Genomic DNA, 18,103 nt, shown 5'->3' with positions numbered 1-18,103 from the left:
TAGTCACAGAAAGTGTATTCCTACTTGGGATGTTGTTCTGGATATGTTGTATTGTCCTTATGCAGCTGAAATTTACTCAGAAAAGATGAAAGCCAACTACTCGCAGGCTTTGTACTTTGGAACATTTCTTTTTTTTTTTATTTGTAACTTCCCATCTTTTAATTGATAAAGAAATACCAAAAGGGGCACCGAACTTGGGGGCCCATCTAGTGTTGAGCAAGGGAGTGAGGTCTATGTTTGTATGTGTGTGAGAAAAGACCAGGTATTAATTGAAGGGACTATCGATTTATGTGAGGCATAGACCGGTTACATGGTTTCATCCCCGGGATTTGAATTCTTTTCTATAAGAATTTAAGCTCGAACAGTTTTGGGTGAAAAGGCCATACATAGGTTTTACAGAGATTACATGTGAGAAAGACTACGAGATTTTTCTTGGATACAGTATTTGCTGGATACAGGACTAGAGAGATGGCAAACATGGACAAAGGCAAAGGAAAACTCCCTCATGAAGAAGAGAGTTCTTCTTCTGCTCATAGACGCCGAAGAGAGACTATTGACGCACAGGTGTCAGCACCTTCTAGAACCGAGATTGAACCACAGGATGATGAGCAAGAATAGGAGGACTTGTTTATGGCACAACTCCTTAGTATGGTTCACTCTTTCAAACAGCTTGTAAAGAATCCTCGGATGCAAAAAATTTTAAAGTCACGTAATGAGGATTCTCAGGCTGAGTCATCACATCATACCATGGAGCGCTCAAAAAGGCAAACCTCTAATGTGCGTGAGCATGTGGAAAAGACAGCAAGCATGGAGACACGTCCAGTGCAACAAGAAGCACAAGCACACGACCAAGGAGTGAATAGTCAAGGCAATAATGCACAAGTGGCACAGCAATTTATTCCTCCTCAATTTGCTGTCTATCTTGGTTACTTTGGTGGTGGGTCATTTTTCAAGCAATGGTTGGATTACCCATTGGTTATCAAGGATACTTGCACATAGGGCCATCAAGAATGATGCCTATTGAGGCAGTGAACCCACTTTAGACTAATATTGGTCTATAGCCCAATTATCAGACTTGCAGAGTCCTTATTTGATGCCTAGAGTACAAAATGCAACGGCTGGTTTTTCTCAGCCTAGTGGACATATGGCAGCTAAGACTGGTGAAATTAATGTCGATAATGCGCCTAAGGGACTCCCCTTTTTACAGCCACCTGTCTATGACAGCCTGACACCAAAAAGTGCAAAGCCTAAAGACTATAAAGAGGGTGGTCTGACATTAAAGTTTGAAACCTTTAGTGGTATGCAAGATAAGTTGAAAGCTTTGACATTTATACGGCAGTTTGATGTAGCTTACACTAGAGGGAATTTTACTGAGACTTCTAAGGCCGTGAGTTCTTATAGGACAGTGCCCATGTCAGAACAAATTGAAAAGTACTGTTGCGGTTTGCCCGAAGCCATCAGGGATTATTGTACCAAGACCAAGGTTACAAATATGGTACAGCTAATTGAAAATGTTGGTGTGGCAAATGCATTGTTGAAAGGAAAAGCTGACAACTTTAAAGGCATTGAAAAGAAGGATTCTCAGTCTAAGCAGGATCTTGGCAAGAAGAAGAAGTAATTTTCAAAAAAGACCAGCTTTACAAAGAAGACTTTTTGGAAAAAAAGTTTTGAGCAACAACCTCAGACTTCTTTTCAACAGGGCAAAGGACAACAAAGACCCCTTTTTGGCAAATCATTTGAAGAAAGAAAGGAAATGCTTTATATGTGAACAGAAAGGCCATATTGCTTCTAAGTGCCCACAGCAATCTTCTAAAGATGCGGAGGATAAAGATGCGCTAAGTAAAAAGAAGCCCAACATTGGCTTAGTGCTTGATATGGTGGGAGATCAATCAGCTGATGATGCTACAGAATTGTGTAGAGCTTGGGGAAAGATCGGAGATTCCACAATGCTTATTTTCATTGATCCTGGAGCTCGTGCAAACTTTATCTCACCGGCATTGGCAACTAAGCTAGATATACGTCCCGAGAAAATGGGACCAGTTGGACAGGCTGATTTGGCATGCCCATGACATATTAAACCTGTCACCCCCATTCTTGGGAAACTCTGTATGCACATTCAAAGCTATGTGGACACAAAGGAGTTCCATATTATGCCTTTAGAGGGCTGTGATGTTCTGTTGGGTATTCCATGGTGCCACAGAAAGCATACTATCTTGGATACTTACAACAAAACCATTACTCTTGTACATAGGGGCAAGACTCACGTATTAGATACGAAGCTTAAAGGAGAGTTTGTCCCAATTGTTTCTACTTCTGCAATTACTTCTGTAATGAAAAATCATATTTTTATGTGTTTGGTTTTTGCAAACCAAGTTAATGAAGTTGACAGTAATGTATTTGTACTAGTAGAAAGTAGAAGGGCTTTCTTGGATAAATTCAGTGTCTATTTCTCGGATTCCTTACCAGGAGAGTAACCCCCTGAGAGGCCTAAAGATCATACCATAGATTTCATGCCAAGGACTAGTCCGCCCAATAGGCCACCGTACAGGGTCAATGCAGCGCAGCAAAAAGAGATTATGACACAGGTTAATGAGCTTTTAGCGAAGGGACTAATTCAGCCGAGTAGTTCTTCGTTTTGTTCACCTATGTTGCTAGTTCAGAAAAAGGACAGCTCTTGGCGAATGTGTATTGACTACAAAGCCTTAAATAAGAACACGATCAAGAATAGATTTCCGATCCTAAAGATAGATGACATTCTTGATCAATTACAAGGAGCAGAAATGTTTAGTAGGATAGATTTGAAAAGAGGGTACCATCAGATCAAAATCAGGCCACAGGATATCCATAAGGCTGCTTTTAGAACAACATTTGGTCTCTATGAATTTGTAGTCATGTCGTTTGGATTGACCAATGCTCTTGCCACGTTTAACAAGATGATGGATAGAGCTTTCCACCCTTATCGAAGTTTCATTGGCACATTTTTTGATGATATGATTATCTTTTCAAAGAATGAAGAGGAGCATAGAAAACACTTAGTTACAGTCTTTAATGAGCTTAAGCGTAACAGATTGCTTTGTTTTGTTTTTGTTTTTTGAGCCAGGTGCCTAAACAGTCTTTAATGAGCTTAAGCGTAACAGATTGCTCATTAATGGAAAGAAAAGTGAATTCTTTTTGAAAGAGATTCACTTCCTTGGGCATATAGTTTCTAAAGATGATGTGAAGATGGATCCTGCAAATATAGAAGCAATTGTCTCTTGGCCAGACTTAAAAACTGTTCATAATGTCCGCAATTTCCTTGGCCTATGCTCTTACTACAAAAGATTTATAAGACACTTTGTAGAAATTGCTTCTCCTTTACATGCGCTTGAAAAGAAGAATGTCAAATGGCAATGGACTGACAAAGAGAAATCAGCATTTAGATGTTTGAAGGGGAAAATGACTACATTCCTAATACTTATTTTGCCAGATCTATCTAAGCCATTCGTAGTGCAATGTGATGCATGTGGAAACAGCATTGGTGTTGTATTAAAGCAGAATGGCCGAGTTGTGGCATACGAGGGTAGAGTACTCTCTGTCATTGAAAGGACTTACCAAATTTATGAGAAACAGTTATTGGCTGTGATTCATGCACTTTCTAGTTGGAAGCACTATTTGCTTGGTGCTGATTTTGTAGTGCAAACGGATCATCAAACACTTAGATACTTTCTCACACAAGCTAAATTGTAAGAGAAACACATGCGTTGGGCAAATTTCCTATCTATGTTTCATTTTCAAATAGTGCATGTGGAAGGCAAGAAAAATGTAGTTGCAAATGCTTTATCTCGCAAACCACAAGTGTCAGCTATTTCAATTTCTTATCACCATGAATTGAATGATATGAGATCTATGAACAGTTGATCAATGGCCAACATCATGATCATTATGTGTTCAAAGAAGGCTTTGTCATGATGCACGAAAGACTATGCATTACAAAACAGTTAAAGTCAAAAGTTTTATTAGAAAGTCATGCTCCACCGTATGTAGAACATCGTGGTATAGATGCTACAACCAAAGTGGTAGAGACTTTCTTCTATTGGCCAGCCTTGAGATCTAATGTTGATGCATATGTCAGCTCTTGCCTTGTGTGCCAAAAGGTCAAATTTGATAGACTTAAAGCACCAAGGTTATTGCAACCACTGCCTATTCCAGAAAAGGCCATGGGAAAGTATTGCCATGGATTTCATTTTTTATCTTTCAAGAACTTATTCGAGGAATGATGGAATTTGGACTATCATTTGCAAATTCAGCAAACATGCACATTTCATTCCCATAAGGAAAAAGGTTAAGTCAAAACATATAGTAAAGATATTTTTGCATAATATCTTCAAGTACCATGGAATGTCACGGTCAATTGTCAATGATAGAGACCCAAGAATGACTAGCTTATTTTGGAAAGCATTTTTTGAAAACATGAGCACTACACTGAAATTTTCATCTTCTTTTTATCCACAAACTGATGGACAGTCTGAAGAAGCAAATTCGATTGTTTCAGATCTATTGAAGTGTTATGTTTCATACCATAAGACTTCTTGGAAACACTACTTGCCATTGGTTGAGTATGCATACAATAATACAATGCACTCATCTACTAGCAAAGCACATTTTGAGACTGTGGAAGGTGGAAAGAAACTGCCTCCCATTTTGCAGACAAAAGATAACATTTTTAAAGCGTATCATTATGTAAAAGAATGGGAAGAAGCATATAAAAAGATGAAGTATGCCTTAGAAAAATCACAATCTAAACAGAAAAGAGCTGCAGATAGTCATAGTCGAGAACTCTTGTTCAAAAAGGATGATTGGGTCTTATTTCATTTTGAAAAGGCACGTTTGAGAAAACAGAAGGGCAAGGAATATTTGTTTCCAAAGCTAAGCATGCATTACTATGGCCCTTTTCAAATCTCATAGAAAATCAATGATGTGGCATATAGACTGAAATTGCCAGAGAATTGGAAAATTCATAATGCATTCGATGTGAGCCTATTGAGGCCTTTTATTGGTGAAGTGCCAGAAGATATGGTTCAAGAGGAACAGCCTGAAGTAGAGGAATTAGATGAGATTCTAGTTCTTGAGCAGATCCTGACACATAAGGATAGGAAAGTGAAAGATAGAGTTATAAGAAGATTTTTGGTGAAGATCAAGAACTATTCACAAATGGATGCCAAAAGGATGGAAAAGGCTGAATTGGCAGATTCGCCTCAATTATTGTAGCTTTACTGAGAAGCTTTCTTGCTGGAACCTACAGTGACTTAGAATGCTTTTTGAAGCAATGTACATTCTCTATTGTACAGTTGAATTCTGCATATCATTGAAAAGTGCACAATGTATGGTTTACACTTAGTATTAACATGTGTATCATTGAATGAAATCTCAGTGCTTTGAAGTTGTATTCGTTACACTTCAATTGAATGATTATACATGTTGTGACACTAATAGTTCGAGGATATGTGCTATTACCCTATGTTGCATCCGGAAACATGTATATTGGAAAGACTCCTAGTAACCATAGTTGGATACACGATGTGATCCTCCACCTATGTGAGACTTGAACTTGCAATGGCACAAATGGTAGTGGGGAAAGTTCTACCATCACCCCGTGTCATCTGTTAGCAAGTGAAACATGCCAAGGTACTAATAACATGGAGAATCTTGTTATCGTCTTGTGTCATCCATTAGCATATGTGGCATGCAATCGAGGTCGCTTGCTTCTTTCAAGAGGGAGATATGTCACTAGATAGTGATACTTTTTGCAATTGCTTTCCTTATTTACTTATATAAATATTTTATTTTTCTTTTCTTTAGTTGTTGCTTTTTACCCCCAGAGTTCTCTTGGATTAAGCCAGGATCTTTGCATGGCCAGAAGAGGCAACCATTGAGACAAATTGGACTAATGGTTTGTCTAAGCCTTGGGACCAGATTGAATAGGCACTGAAGAATAGAATGCCAATGGTTTGGGACTATGTGCTTAGCCACTAGAGATGGTGCAGGACAATGAGCCTGGCCAAGACAAAAGATGGACATGTGAGAATGCCCACGAAATAAAAGTCATCGTAACTGAGCCACATTACACTTTTTAATGTGGTTGCAATGATAAAAGTTGCTCATAACAACTTGAGAAATGCAAGGGTCACCGACCCTAAAATTTAAGGAGTTACTATTTTTGGACCCCGAAATCTGTTCATGTCATTATCTTCGTTTTTGCACGAAGATTAATGCTTTGGTCTGTGCCGAGGTCAAATTCTGCACCGATCATGAAGAATTTTAGATCAGAAGGTTTAAACAGGAAAATTGTTACGTGTATGCCATGTGTCACAATTTGGGCATAAATTCCCAAAAAGAGAGAGAGCAACAAACATTGAATGCAAGAGGGGCAGATCTGAGCATGAAAATTCATGGGGGCTGAGGGCAAATTGCTGCAAGTACATCAGCTATGGAGAGTATTTATTCGTCTCTGACTCATGTACGCAAGTAGAGCTTGCTCCCTCTAGTCAACTCTCTCTCTATTCTCAGAGGAAATGCTCTACATGATGGGCTGATTCAATCGAATGTACAGTTCTGTGTTTTCTTTGCTCTTCTCTACTGCTGAGGCAAGAGCCTCACTGTCCAGGTTCAGGAGCAGCTTGTTGCTTCTCCAATGCAGGAACTAAAGAAAATAATGACCACACCATACAAGAACAGGATTTTCAGCTCTGATTTAGTGTTGTTTGTGGAACTATTTTACTGCTGGAATGATGCCAGGATCAAAGGGTTTGCAGTCCAACTCGTATGGAACAGATCTGGAATAGGCTGAGAACAAGTCAAGAAACAGGTGAAAAACAGTAAATACAGAGTTTTGCATATTGCAATTCTACACTTGAATTATTGAGTTATGGTCACAGAAAGTGTATTCCTACTTGGGACGTTGTTCTGGATATGTTGTACTATCCTTACGCAGCTGAAATTTACTCACAAAATATGAAAGCCAAGTGTTCACAGGCTTTGTACTTGGAACATTTCTTTTTTTTTTTTTTGGTAACTTCTATCTTTTAATTGATAAAGAAATACCGAAAGGGGCGCCGGACTTCGGGGCCAATCTGGTGTTGAGCGAGGGACTGAGGTCTCTGGTTGTGTGTGTATGTGAAAAGACTAGGTATTAATTGAAGGGACTACTGCTTTATGTGAGTCATAGACCGGTTACATTATCTGTAATGTGTGTAACACGAAATATTGAGATAGCTGTAGTTTGAAATTGATAATCTCGAGTTCCAATACATGAAGAAGCAGTTCTTGGAGGTTAGACATTTTTATTATATAAGAAGGTAATGTCAGCATTCCTACTAATGGAATGAATAATCTTGAGGACTTCTCAAATCACGCAGTGTAAGTGCTCTCCCTGGATAAAGCCAAAAAAGTAAGTGATTGCTTCCACTATGGCAAGCATGCCCGTGAAATGTAAGGATTGTCCCAAGAATCAAATGCTGAAGAAGTTGCAGTTTCCAAAACAAGTACATGCAGGCAGAACCACTTCTGGAATCGTTGCCTACACTATGTGCTGCATGTTAGCAGTTATAATCATCCTCCTTGTGAGCTCTACACTGAATAAGCAAGGGACATTGGAGTTCTGTCCAGTTCGATCCAATTCAGGTCACTGTCCACTTTTTGGCCAATCCACTTTATTTTGGGCCTAGGACGCTACTCAAAGTCACTACGTCATGTGCATATGAATACTTGGGCAGCACAACTGCAGCAAATCTATATTGAATGCTTCTAGTCTTTTCCATTCCCAATGCCTTCACTGCTGGTACACACTCTATGTCATGCAGGGGCTGCCTTTGTATAAACTTTCTTGACCAATTTGCTGGCTACACATGCCTTGACAATTCCTAGGCAACTTATTTCTCCAATGCCCTCATTGCTGATACACACTCTGTCATGCAGGGGCTGCCTTTGTATAAACTTTATTGACCAACTTTGCTCACTACACATGCCTTGACATCTTCTAGGCAACTTATTTCTCCACCCAGCAGACTGGTGATGCTAGAAAACTGCATTTTCAGCCTCAGAGGAGCACTCCATATTTGTGTTTAAGTGGATATCTTGTTCGTGAGATTTTGCTAGGATTTGTGAGTCCCTACAAATCAAATTTTCCTCATTGGGTTACCTTACAAAAGCAATCATAGTTTTTTCCATACATTTCCGTACAAAAATGTAGACAGGTAAGAAAGTACGATTGGAATATGATTCAAATATTGGTGAATCATATGTTGCTTTAATTTTTATTCAAATAATTTATTAGCAGTCATGTGTTATGCATAGTCATCTCTTGCTTGTAAGCCTCGAATGGGAACATTAGGAGCTTTGACATTGTCTGTCCTATGTTTTAACAGAGGCAGCTGCTCTTTCTAGAGCATGCATTTCTTTTTCAATCGGATTTAGGAGTGTTCACACTAGCTGGTTATTTTCCAGCTCAATGCATTTCTTTTTCAGTGGGTTTGGACTGCCTTCACACTAGCCAGGATGGGGCAACTAGCATTTATTATGGCGATCAACATTTTCTTGATTATTTCATTCATGTTGATCAATCAGCCAACATTTTTTGCCCCTCCTAGAGCAAGTCGGCCAGATTTGGCATATTTCAGCTATTTATAGCTGTCCTCCACACTTGGCTGGTCATTCTTAAGTTCCCCCTTTGCAGGTTTGCACACTCCAATGTAGAAGGACACTTCTCCATCTCCTTGTGCTGCCTTCCATCATCAGCCCAATCCAGTGCCACACCTTGGGCTGTATGCAAAGACTAATTAGTCCTATTTTGCATTCAACTTTCATTCAGTTCAGTGCAAGAGAGCATTGGTGAGACCAAATGGTAGCACAAGAAACTCATACAAACCAAAAGTTGTCTTGAATATTGTTTTATGAATATCTTGAGGAGCAATCCTTATCTGATGGTAGCCGTTCTTCACGTCAATCCAGCTGAATACTTTGGATCTATCCAATCTATCCAAGATATCATCAATTCTCGGAATGGAAGACCTATTCCGAATTGTAATCTTGATAAGGGCCCCTGTAGTCTACACACATATGCTAAGATCCATCTTTCTTTTGCACTAAGAGGACTGGATAGACCCTTCTCCAAGAGCTCATTCACTTGCTTCATAATCTCCTTTTGTTGTGTTGGACTCAAACAATAGGGTAGCCTACTTGGAGGTGAGTTTCCAAGAATGAGATCAATATGATAGTCTTCTGGCCTCTCTGGTGGTAACTCATTAGGTTAAGTGTCTACAAAACAATCTTCATACTCCTTTAAGAAACCCATTTGCTCCTCGTTTGTATCTAAGATGAACTCTTCGATTTTAGAGCCTTTGTTAGAATCTTTGACAAAAATCAAGTACGAGAAAATAGGTTTTTCCATTGCTTTATAGATTTGTACATGGGATAAGATGAAAATAGAGTTTCCTTCCATTGGAAGCTTTACCAAGCATCCATGGCATATGTAGTCCTTCAACTTCTAGGGCCGCATCTTAGGCTACTTCTGAAGTATGAAGCCATACTGTTGGATACAATCCATGGATAAACTTTCTTATCTCCATATTGAAAGGAACTTCATTAAGAGAGATAAATTTAAGAGAAGCAACTACAAACCTATTGGTATATATTTTAATCCATGGCTTTGCTTCAGCTTATCCCATTCTTGTTGCACATCAACTTCAAAGGATGAAGGCAAAAACTTCTTGTTGAACATCTCCTTAAACTCTTTCCAAGACTTGGATTCCTATCCCTGTTGAACGACTTTTAGCCACATCGAGAATGATCATCCACTATAAAAAAGAAGTACAGCGCGTCGTTCAAAGCAGCAGTGGATGTCGGCCCACAAAGATCAACGTGAATCAATCTAAGAGGCTCCTCAACTCTATGTGTAGACTGCTGAGGAAATGGGGTACGGTGCTGCTTCCCGAGCTGACAGGCTTTACAGACATCTCGAGCTAGCTTCAACCGTGGAAGGCCCTCAACCAGCTCGCGGCGTGACAACTGATAAAGTGAGTCATAACCAAGATGCCCTAAGCAAAAATGCCAAAGACACTCATTTTGCATAGGCTCTCGAGATGTGGCTAAGGCATGGAAGCTATGGAACACGCAACCTTCGGCGGTCGGCTCGGTCAGAAAGTGTGTCCTGTGGTATAGGCCATTAGACTGTGCCTCACCGCGAGCAATCACTAAACCAGTCAAAGAGTCTAGGACCTCGAATGTGGTCGCTGTAAAGAAAACTGCTCGCCCCAACCGGCAAAGCTGCTGAACAAATAACAAGTTCACCTCAAGCTGAGGGACATAATATACATTGTCCAACGAAGCCAAATCCGGACCCTTATCAGTGGCAAAAATTACGCAACCTTGACGCCTTTGGATCGAGGCTATTAACACTTCGGTGTACATCCTCAACTGATACGCGACTGCGGCTCTTTCTCAGAAGACCTCGTATAAGGCATTTTTTGGCTCTCGGTCTGTTATTTTCCATTTCAGAGTCTTCGGGTGTCGTGCGTACACACACACGTCTGATGACAAGATAGGTAAGTGTACTCTCCGAGCTAATCTCCTTATTTTTGTGGGATATTCCTCTAAAGCAAAAGCCTATCGTTTGTTCGATCCTCGCACAAACAAGGTGATCGTTAGGCGGGATGTTTTTGACGAGAGGGATACCCTAGGACAGCCCTTAAATGCACACACCTATCATTCTGTTGTAGGAAAACTTCTTTGGTTAATTCATACTAGGCCAGATTTAGCTTACTCAGTTAGCATACTCAGTCAGTATTTCACATCACCTAGGATGTCACATTGGATTGCATGTCTTTGTGTGTTGCGTTATTTGCGGTGTACTTTTTATTATGGCTTGACATATGGTTCTGGTTTATGTTTGCAAGGGTACACTGATTCTGATTGGGCAAGAGATCCTGACACCTGGTGTTCCCATGGCGGCTACCTCTTTACCTAGGGCACGGCTCCCATTTCTTGGTCCAGCCGTAAGCAAGAGACGGTGGCAGCTTCCATGGCCGAGGCTAAGTATCGGGCTCTCTTCGATGGCACCACTGAGGCCATCTATCTGAGAAGTTTACTTGTGGCACTTCATTTTCCACGTGGCTCTCCCATAGTTGTCTACTGCGATAACCAAAGTGCCATTGCCCTTGCGGGCAATCCGATCATCACACCACAGACACGGCATGTGGGAGTCCACTTCCACTTTTCCAAAGAGCAGGTTGAGCTAGACACTATTCACCTAGAGTTTGTGCCTTCATCAGATAATTTTGCAAATATCTTGACCAAAGTGGTCAACCGGCCGGTTCTTCAGTCCCTGCTACCCAAGATCAGCTTGGGTACACCCTCCCCTACTTCTTCAACTTGACGGGGAGAGGGTGCTTCCCTCTTGCTTTCCCTTCCAGTTTGAGAAGGGGTAGCTCCTACTCTTGATCGTGATAGTGATGATGCTTACAGTTTTTTAGACATTACATTCACTTATTCTTTTGTATTGTATTATGGGCATTTGTAACTTCATCCACACTATCAGGATGACCTGATTATAAAAGGGCACTTGGACAAGTGAACACTTTCCCTGCGAGGGCACTGTCCAAGTGGCACCGTTGCATAGCATATTGCATGAGAATGACATCTTACATCTCCCTTTGCATTACCCTATGCATTGGCATTCTGTTCGTGTCAACATGCATCTGTGCACATTTATCCCTTTTCGGTCTTTTGGAGCGGTCGACTCTAGGATCCACCATATTCGTAGCATAACACATGGCAGTTCTCCTAAAGGCAGTTTCCCTAACCTTGCTTGCTTGCTTTGCTTGTGTTGCTAAGCCCACCGTTTTTTTTGCCTCTCACATATTCAACACATGATTGGCACATACACTCACTTTTATCATCCTTAGGCACTTATCCTCGTCAGTGCAAGGGATTGGCTTGCTAGTTTTGTGAATAACTTGGGTTTAAAACTCTCTTTATCTTTTCCTATCTGTCACTTTATCGGCCGCTGCCCTTATATTACTTATGTATTTTCAAAACACTTTTCAAAAAAAAACAAAAACAAAACAAAACAAAACAAACAAGTCCATTGTTGATTCCATCCGCCTTTGTAGGCCTTGGTAGGCCCTTCGGCAGCCGACAAGCACCCTTGGTCCGATGCCCTGACCTCTCTGGGGTGATCACTTGGGCTCCCTTGGTAAGATATCCATCGTCTCTATAGTCTTGGTAGGCTACTGGGCAGCCGACGTGCACCTTTTGTCCGATGGCTTGGCTGCTTTGGGGTGGGACGCCTTGGGGTAAATCAAAATTTAGATTGGCCTACTTTTCTCGCCCTATTTTGGGCTTGAGAGGAGGTGTTGTGCTAAGAAATGCACTTAGCCACTTAAACAACCCCAAAACATGCTTATTTTAGGCTTATTTTAGCCAAAACCCTAAAACGAGGAGCGGATCGAGAAAGTTAAGTGGGAGAGGATTTAAAACCCTAATTTTCTATAAATTGGCAGCCAGCCCTCCACTCTTTCACAATCTCGTTTTTCCAAGTTTCAGGTGTTACCAGCTTGCTGCCCACACCCCGATCACGGAGGACATCTCAGCCCTTGTTGTCCATCACTGTTCCCTACAGTCTAGCGCCTGTTTCCAGTCCTCCACACGCTAATTGCTGCTGTTTTTGCCTGGCGACTGACTGTTATTCATCTACATTGCTATCGTACTGCCTGCCACGCCAGCAAACTACTGCATTTGCAGGCTCCAGCTACCGCCCTAACAGTTTTCTCTCTCCTATCTACAGTCTGCAGTCTTTCTCTCTCCTGCAAGCTGTCATGCCTGCGTTTTTAGTCTTTTTCTCTCCTGCAGGCTCCGTTTTTAGTATTTCTCTCTCCTGCAGGCTGCCTTGTCTGCGTTTTCAGTCTCTCTCCTGCAAGCTCCGTTTTGTCTTTCTCTCTCCTACAGACTCCGTTTTTAGTCTCTCTCCTCGCTGCTGTCTGCATCAGATCCACCTTCTCACTGCTGCGTTTGCTGGTGTTCGACATCCGGAGACTGCCTTGCTGCGATTTGAGATCCGTTCGGAGTATGACACTCTCCAGCTCATTACCTCTGTCCTAATCCTAGAGATACAGAAGTTCGAGGTTCAGTATTCATTCATTGCATAGTGTGTTTGCTGCATGAGCATCATATTATTAGTAGTCATATCATTTCATTTATTCATTGTGTTCATTGTCTCTGAGTTACTCTAACCCTAACCCTAACTGTGTTCTTTTTATCAGTCTGTGCTTTGTCGTACGGTTTCTGTTTATGTTTCTGTGTTAGGTATTTTTCTTTACAACATGTGGCACGGGGACAACCTCAGCAACCTCTATCTTTTACTATTCCTGAAGGATTAGCTGATCGGTCTGCTAGTGGCTCATCTATTGCACTTTATGCATCCATTCCTAGGGCATCCACTGCACTTTGTAGGACCACTTCACTACCTCATCAGGTGTTTCATTAGCAAAGCCCTGCTAGTGGGCAGCATACGTAATGATGGCCCCACATTTAGCTTTTCTCTTCTTTAGACTTCTGTTGCATACTTACATATTCATTGCATTGCACTTAGCTTTGCTTTTCGTTATTTTCAGTTTTGTTTTTTAGAGTATCTCACTACTCGCCTCTCTGGTTGCAGATTTTGATCTCTTTTGCAGGTTTTTGTATTTCAATGTAGGGCTAGCATTCAAGTTTGCACCCATCCTTGCTGAGCTGGAGACAAAAGCTACACACTGTTCCCTTCATGGTTCCATCTACTTGGAGTTTTGCTCTTCTACCAACATGGAGACTTCCCCTCCTGCAGCAAATCATATAGCATCTTTCTTGATGCTATCATGGCGGTGTCTTCTATCCTTGCTCTTCCAATAAGAATGCTTCATTATCTTTATTCACATGGTTCTCAACACCACACAAAGACCAACATCCTCAGGCTCCTTTTCCTTCTTTGGCATCGACATCCAAGTTGAGAGGGGGTTCCTACCCTTCTTGGTATTCTATAGATTTCGACACTTGTCTTTGACATCGGCCTCCCCCTTATTGTACCTTATCCTTTGCATTGCATGAATTTATCATCTTTGTAAAGGGCACTTGGACAAGTGAATAATTTTTCCACGAGGGACATTGTCCAAGTGACACCTACTGCATGAGCATTCTTCAACATGTAGCATACTATGCATCCCATTGTGCAAAGCACCATTGGACAGATCCCAAGCTATTTCCATCGACAAATTACACCACCATCCTTCTTCACATTCTACTTCATCACCTTTCTCTCATCATGAGCATCGTCGAGTGGATGGGTAAGCTTGTACTATTTTGCAATGTGTTGGGTGCACCATCCCTCCTCTCATCTTCTGGGTCACTATTACTTAATCGATCGCCACCCCTAAAATTAACTTTCCATCCCAAAAAAAAAAAGTTCAATTTGGTTCCATTCATCTTTGTAGGGCTTGATAGGCTATTGGATAACCGACAAGTACCCTTTATCCGATGCCCTATCCTCTCTAGGGTGACTACTGGGACTCGCTTGGTAAGATAACCATCGCCTCTATAGTCTTGGCAGGCCACTAGGCAGCCGACATGCACTCTTTGTCCAATGACCTAACTGCTTTGGGGTGGGATGCCTTGGGATAAACATTGTCAACCTTCTCTTTTAGGCTCGATTTTGGTCTTCAAAGGTGGTATTTTACATTTGATTAGCATCTTTAAACAGCCCCAAAACACACTTAATTAATGAAAATGCAAAATTAATGCATGGTTCAGGAGACTTTCAATGGTCCCCAAAATCCTAATTTTTTTGGACACCCTTTAATATCTACAAATAGACAACTACCTACCATTCAGCCTCATTCTTTTTGTGCAGATTTCAACCATCAGCTTTCACCCACATGGAGGTCTACTCTTCAAGACTGCTGCCACTCCTTCCGTAGTTCCTCCAACGCCTGGCATATACATCCATTGCTGTCGCCCACTATTTGGCACCCCACACTTGGCTGCATTCAATATCCCTATCATCGCTAGTCCCTCCTGTTGCTTGCATTTGGACTCTACAATCCCAAGCATCAAGTGACAACCCTCCACTCCTCCGAGCAATCTTCTAAAGCTTGTGTTTGGCCCTCCCCTTTGCAGGCGACAGCTGGTCGTGGTCTTTCTCCTTCAAGGAGCAGCTCTATTGCTGCATTTGCAACTTCCTACCGCCATCCTCTGCTCCAAGCATCATCTCAGTTGTTTCCTCCATCTTCTAACTCCCTCGTGATCAGCATTTAGTGTTTCCCTCATCTTCCACACTCCAACTAGTGGTCACAACACTTGGGATTCGTCTCTGGTGGACGTCACTCTTCGACACTTCATTGCTCTACCCTTGGGCATTCTATACACTCTAACTTCCCCACAAAAACTCAACTTGTGCATCCTACTTGCTTTGTCTTGACTTTGCTACTATGAGAGTCTTTTTGTTAAGTCACATACGCACTTATTGCAAAATAATCCAACATCCGAACTTGATGGATAGAAATATTGGACATGAGATCTAAGCTACTTGTGGATTTCTACATATTGAACAGGTCTAAGCTACTTGCGTATTTCTTGTATAAGACAGTACACATCATTGTGTTGAGTTGTTTCAAAAAATACTTCAAATTTCAAGAAACTTTAAACTTGTTGCTAAGAGTAAACATTGCGAGAGCGCTCTCTAAAGGTATGGTGAAAACCTTTAAGTTGGTCGTGTAGACAATTTCTACTAAGCATGGTTTTATAGATAGATCTTTGGAAGTGAGAGTTACCTACAATTTCCTTTTCTTAAAAGAGGCCCAAAGTGTTGTCTTATCGATGGAGTCAAAGTTGATTTGATTCAAAAATATCCAGTCTTTGTGTTGTAACCAACACAATCTAGCGATTGGACTTTGTATCCAATTGCCATCTCAGCCTTTGGGATATGCGTGAAGACATTCCATTCAAAGGCCTTAAATTGAGCAACATGCAACCTATGCTCAAAACAAGCCACAAAATGAGCCGCACTTAGAATAACCATGGTTAGAGATTGGTTGTGGATGTATACTGCAATGAAAATTTCCTTAACCCAAAGAGAATAATATAGCACCATATTTATAGAAGGCGACAACACTCAACACAATGTTACAAGTAGATAGTATTACCCAAAAATGGAGTATGCGCCTGGGGCCACACAAATCCATGTGGACAAGCACAAGAGAAGCAATAGCTTTGTGAGTAGCATTTTTCATCAAAAATGTTCTCGATCATGCTCGTATCATAGAAAACTAAACAAGTAGTCAATAAGCGCAATCTAACAACTGGTAAGCAGCACACTTGCTTGGCAGGCATCATAGTGCAAGTTGCAAAAATGGGATGCCAAAGAAGGACCTCCTCTACCTGTAGACCTGCCCATAGAGACTTCCTTCTGGTCTCATTCTCAATTCTCAACATATCCGCTAGTAAAGATGATCCTACTCCCTAGCTGAGCAATACCCTGGATAAAAGGGAATTATACCCCATATCCGGACGTACCCCTAAAAACCTGACCAATTGCCCTAGCTTTTGCATTTACATCTGTTCATGTAACATACTATCTGATGACTTCTCTCTCTCTCTCTCTCTCTCTCTCTCTCTCTCTCTCTCTCTCTCTCTCTCTCTCTCTCTCACCTCCTGCTTTTGTTTTTGAATGCGTGCATTGACAGCCGGTATCTTTCTGCCACAAAAAAGGGACACATCTATGAGCTCACATGACCCTTGAAAGTCCAATTGAATAGGAATCCATGAACAAAATACAGAGCGACGTACTGCAAAAGCGTCATCGCAACGGAGGCGATGGCTGATTTTAGACCTGTCCAAAAACATTTTTTAAAAAAGCATTAAGCAGCCAGTGATCCAAACTTGTTTGACTAGATGCTAGCTGCAAAAGCCTTTACCGTGTTGCTGTAACTCAGAGAGGAGAGAGAGGAAGTGAGGTGCGATGACGAAGATGACGAGGGAAGCAACGATGGGGGTGAGGACGAGGGTAAAAGGCTCGTAATGAGACAGGAATTGGTTGATCGAAGACCGGGCCTGCGCCTGAAACTCCATAGCCACGACGATGCTGAAGAAGGGAGCTTGCGATGGAAGACTGACTCTCACGCTCTCTCTCTCTTTGTTTTTCTTCTTTTTCTTCTTCTTCGACTTCGTCTACTCTGCTTTTCCTTGTGCTGCCCGCCAACCCTCGCCTCGATATCGCCTGCCTGGCACCGGGCACCCTCCTGCAAATGTACTTGGGGTGTTACAGAATTTCTTTATGAAATACCCCAAAGTACCTAGCCTCCTCCTCCAATGGCGGATTCGGGTAGTGGCCATGCGTTTATTGATGTTGCATGGTACCCTAAGGCCCGGTTCAGACAATGGCGGACGGATGCACGCTTTTTTTGCACTGTGTGTGAATATATCTAACGGCCGGCCATAAGAATCTTGGTTGGATTGTTGGTTTATGTGACTAGATAGAGCTTGCACGATGTTGGCGGGAGTTCAAATCTCATGGCTCCTTTTTATTCCGAAAAGGTAATGAGCCTTGTCTGGTACATTAAGGTCGGACATGTATGTCTTCGCGCTGAAATCATCTTGATGAATCCCTTTTCAACACGTCAGCATCACGAGCCTGCACTTATGTGGCCGTCTGAACCGGGCCTAATCACCAAAACGCATTGCAAAGAACATTACAAGAGAGCTACCACCCCAAATACCTAGGTCCTAGCCTATTGCAATAGCAGATTGGAATGGAGGCTCTGAAATTTTTGAGGTTCATTGACTAGTAAAATGCAAAGTCCACAAGAAAATAGTTTAAACTTTTGCAAAAGAAGGTTCGATGAAGTTTCGTCCACTATAGAATTATATGTTTGTGAAATGTCATTCAACACTTCGAAAATAGTAAGACATATGGAATTGGGCATTTAGTAATTTTTTAATTTGAATGTGGTCATGAACAGTTCATCTATGTCAATTCACAATATTATGCTTGAGGACAAGTAGTTCACATAAATTTTGCTTATTTAAGATGCACATTAGTTGCAAC

General features: G+C 41.4%; 1 protein-coding gene across 5 annotated transcripts in view; it reads right to left on the bottom strand.

The window, feature by feature from the left end:
• DPL1 (dihydrosphingosine phosphate lyase) overlaps nt 1–17,314 on the bottom strand; it is a 49,315-nt gene extending 32,001 nt beyond the window's left edge. For 4 of the 5 annotated variants that reach the window (XM_087699088.1, XM_087699090.1, XM_087699087.1 and 1 more), the window contains exons 1-3: nt 16,974–17,314; nt 16,846–16,888; nt 16,708–16,753 (exon numbers count right to left, since the gene is read on the bottom strand). In XM_087699088.1, coding sequence (XP_087555214.1) covers nt 16,708–16,753; nt 16,846–16,888; nt 16,974–17,127 — 243 coding nt within the window. In that variant the 5' untranslated portion in view covers nt 17,128–17,314. The remainder of the gene's footprint in view (nt 1–16,707; nt 16,754–16,845; nt 16,889–16,973) is intronic. The other variant, XM_087699086.1, reaches the window with a different exon arrangement.
• Between the last annotated feature and the right edge of the window lie 789 nt (nt 17,315–18,103).

This window comes from Lygodium microphyllum, chromosome 18 (assembly GCF_053477565.2).
Source record: "Lygodium microphyllum isolate KBCC chromosome 18, Lygodium_microphyllum_v1.1.10, whole genome shotgun sequence".
Taxonomy (NCBI): Eukaryota; Viridiplantae; Streptophyta; class Polypodiopsida; order Schizaeales; family Lygodiaceae; genus Lygodium; species Lygodium microphyllum.
This window is presented reverse-complemented; position numbering and strand designations above follow the sequence as displayed.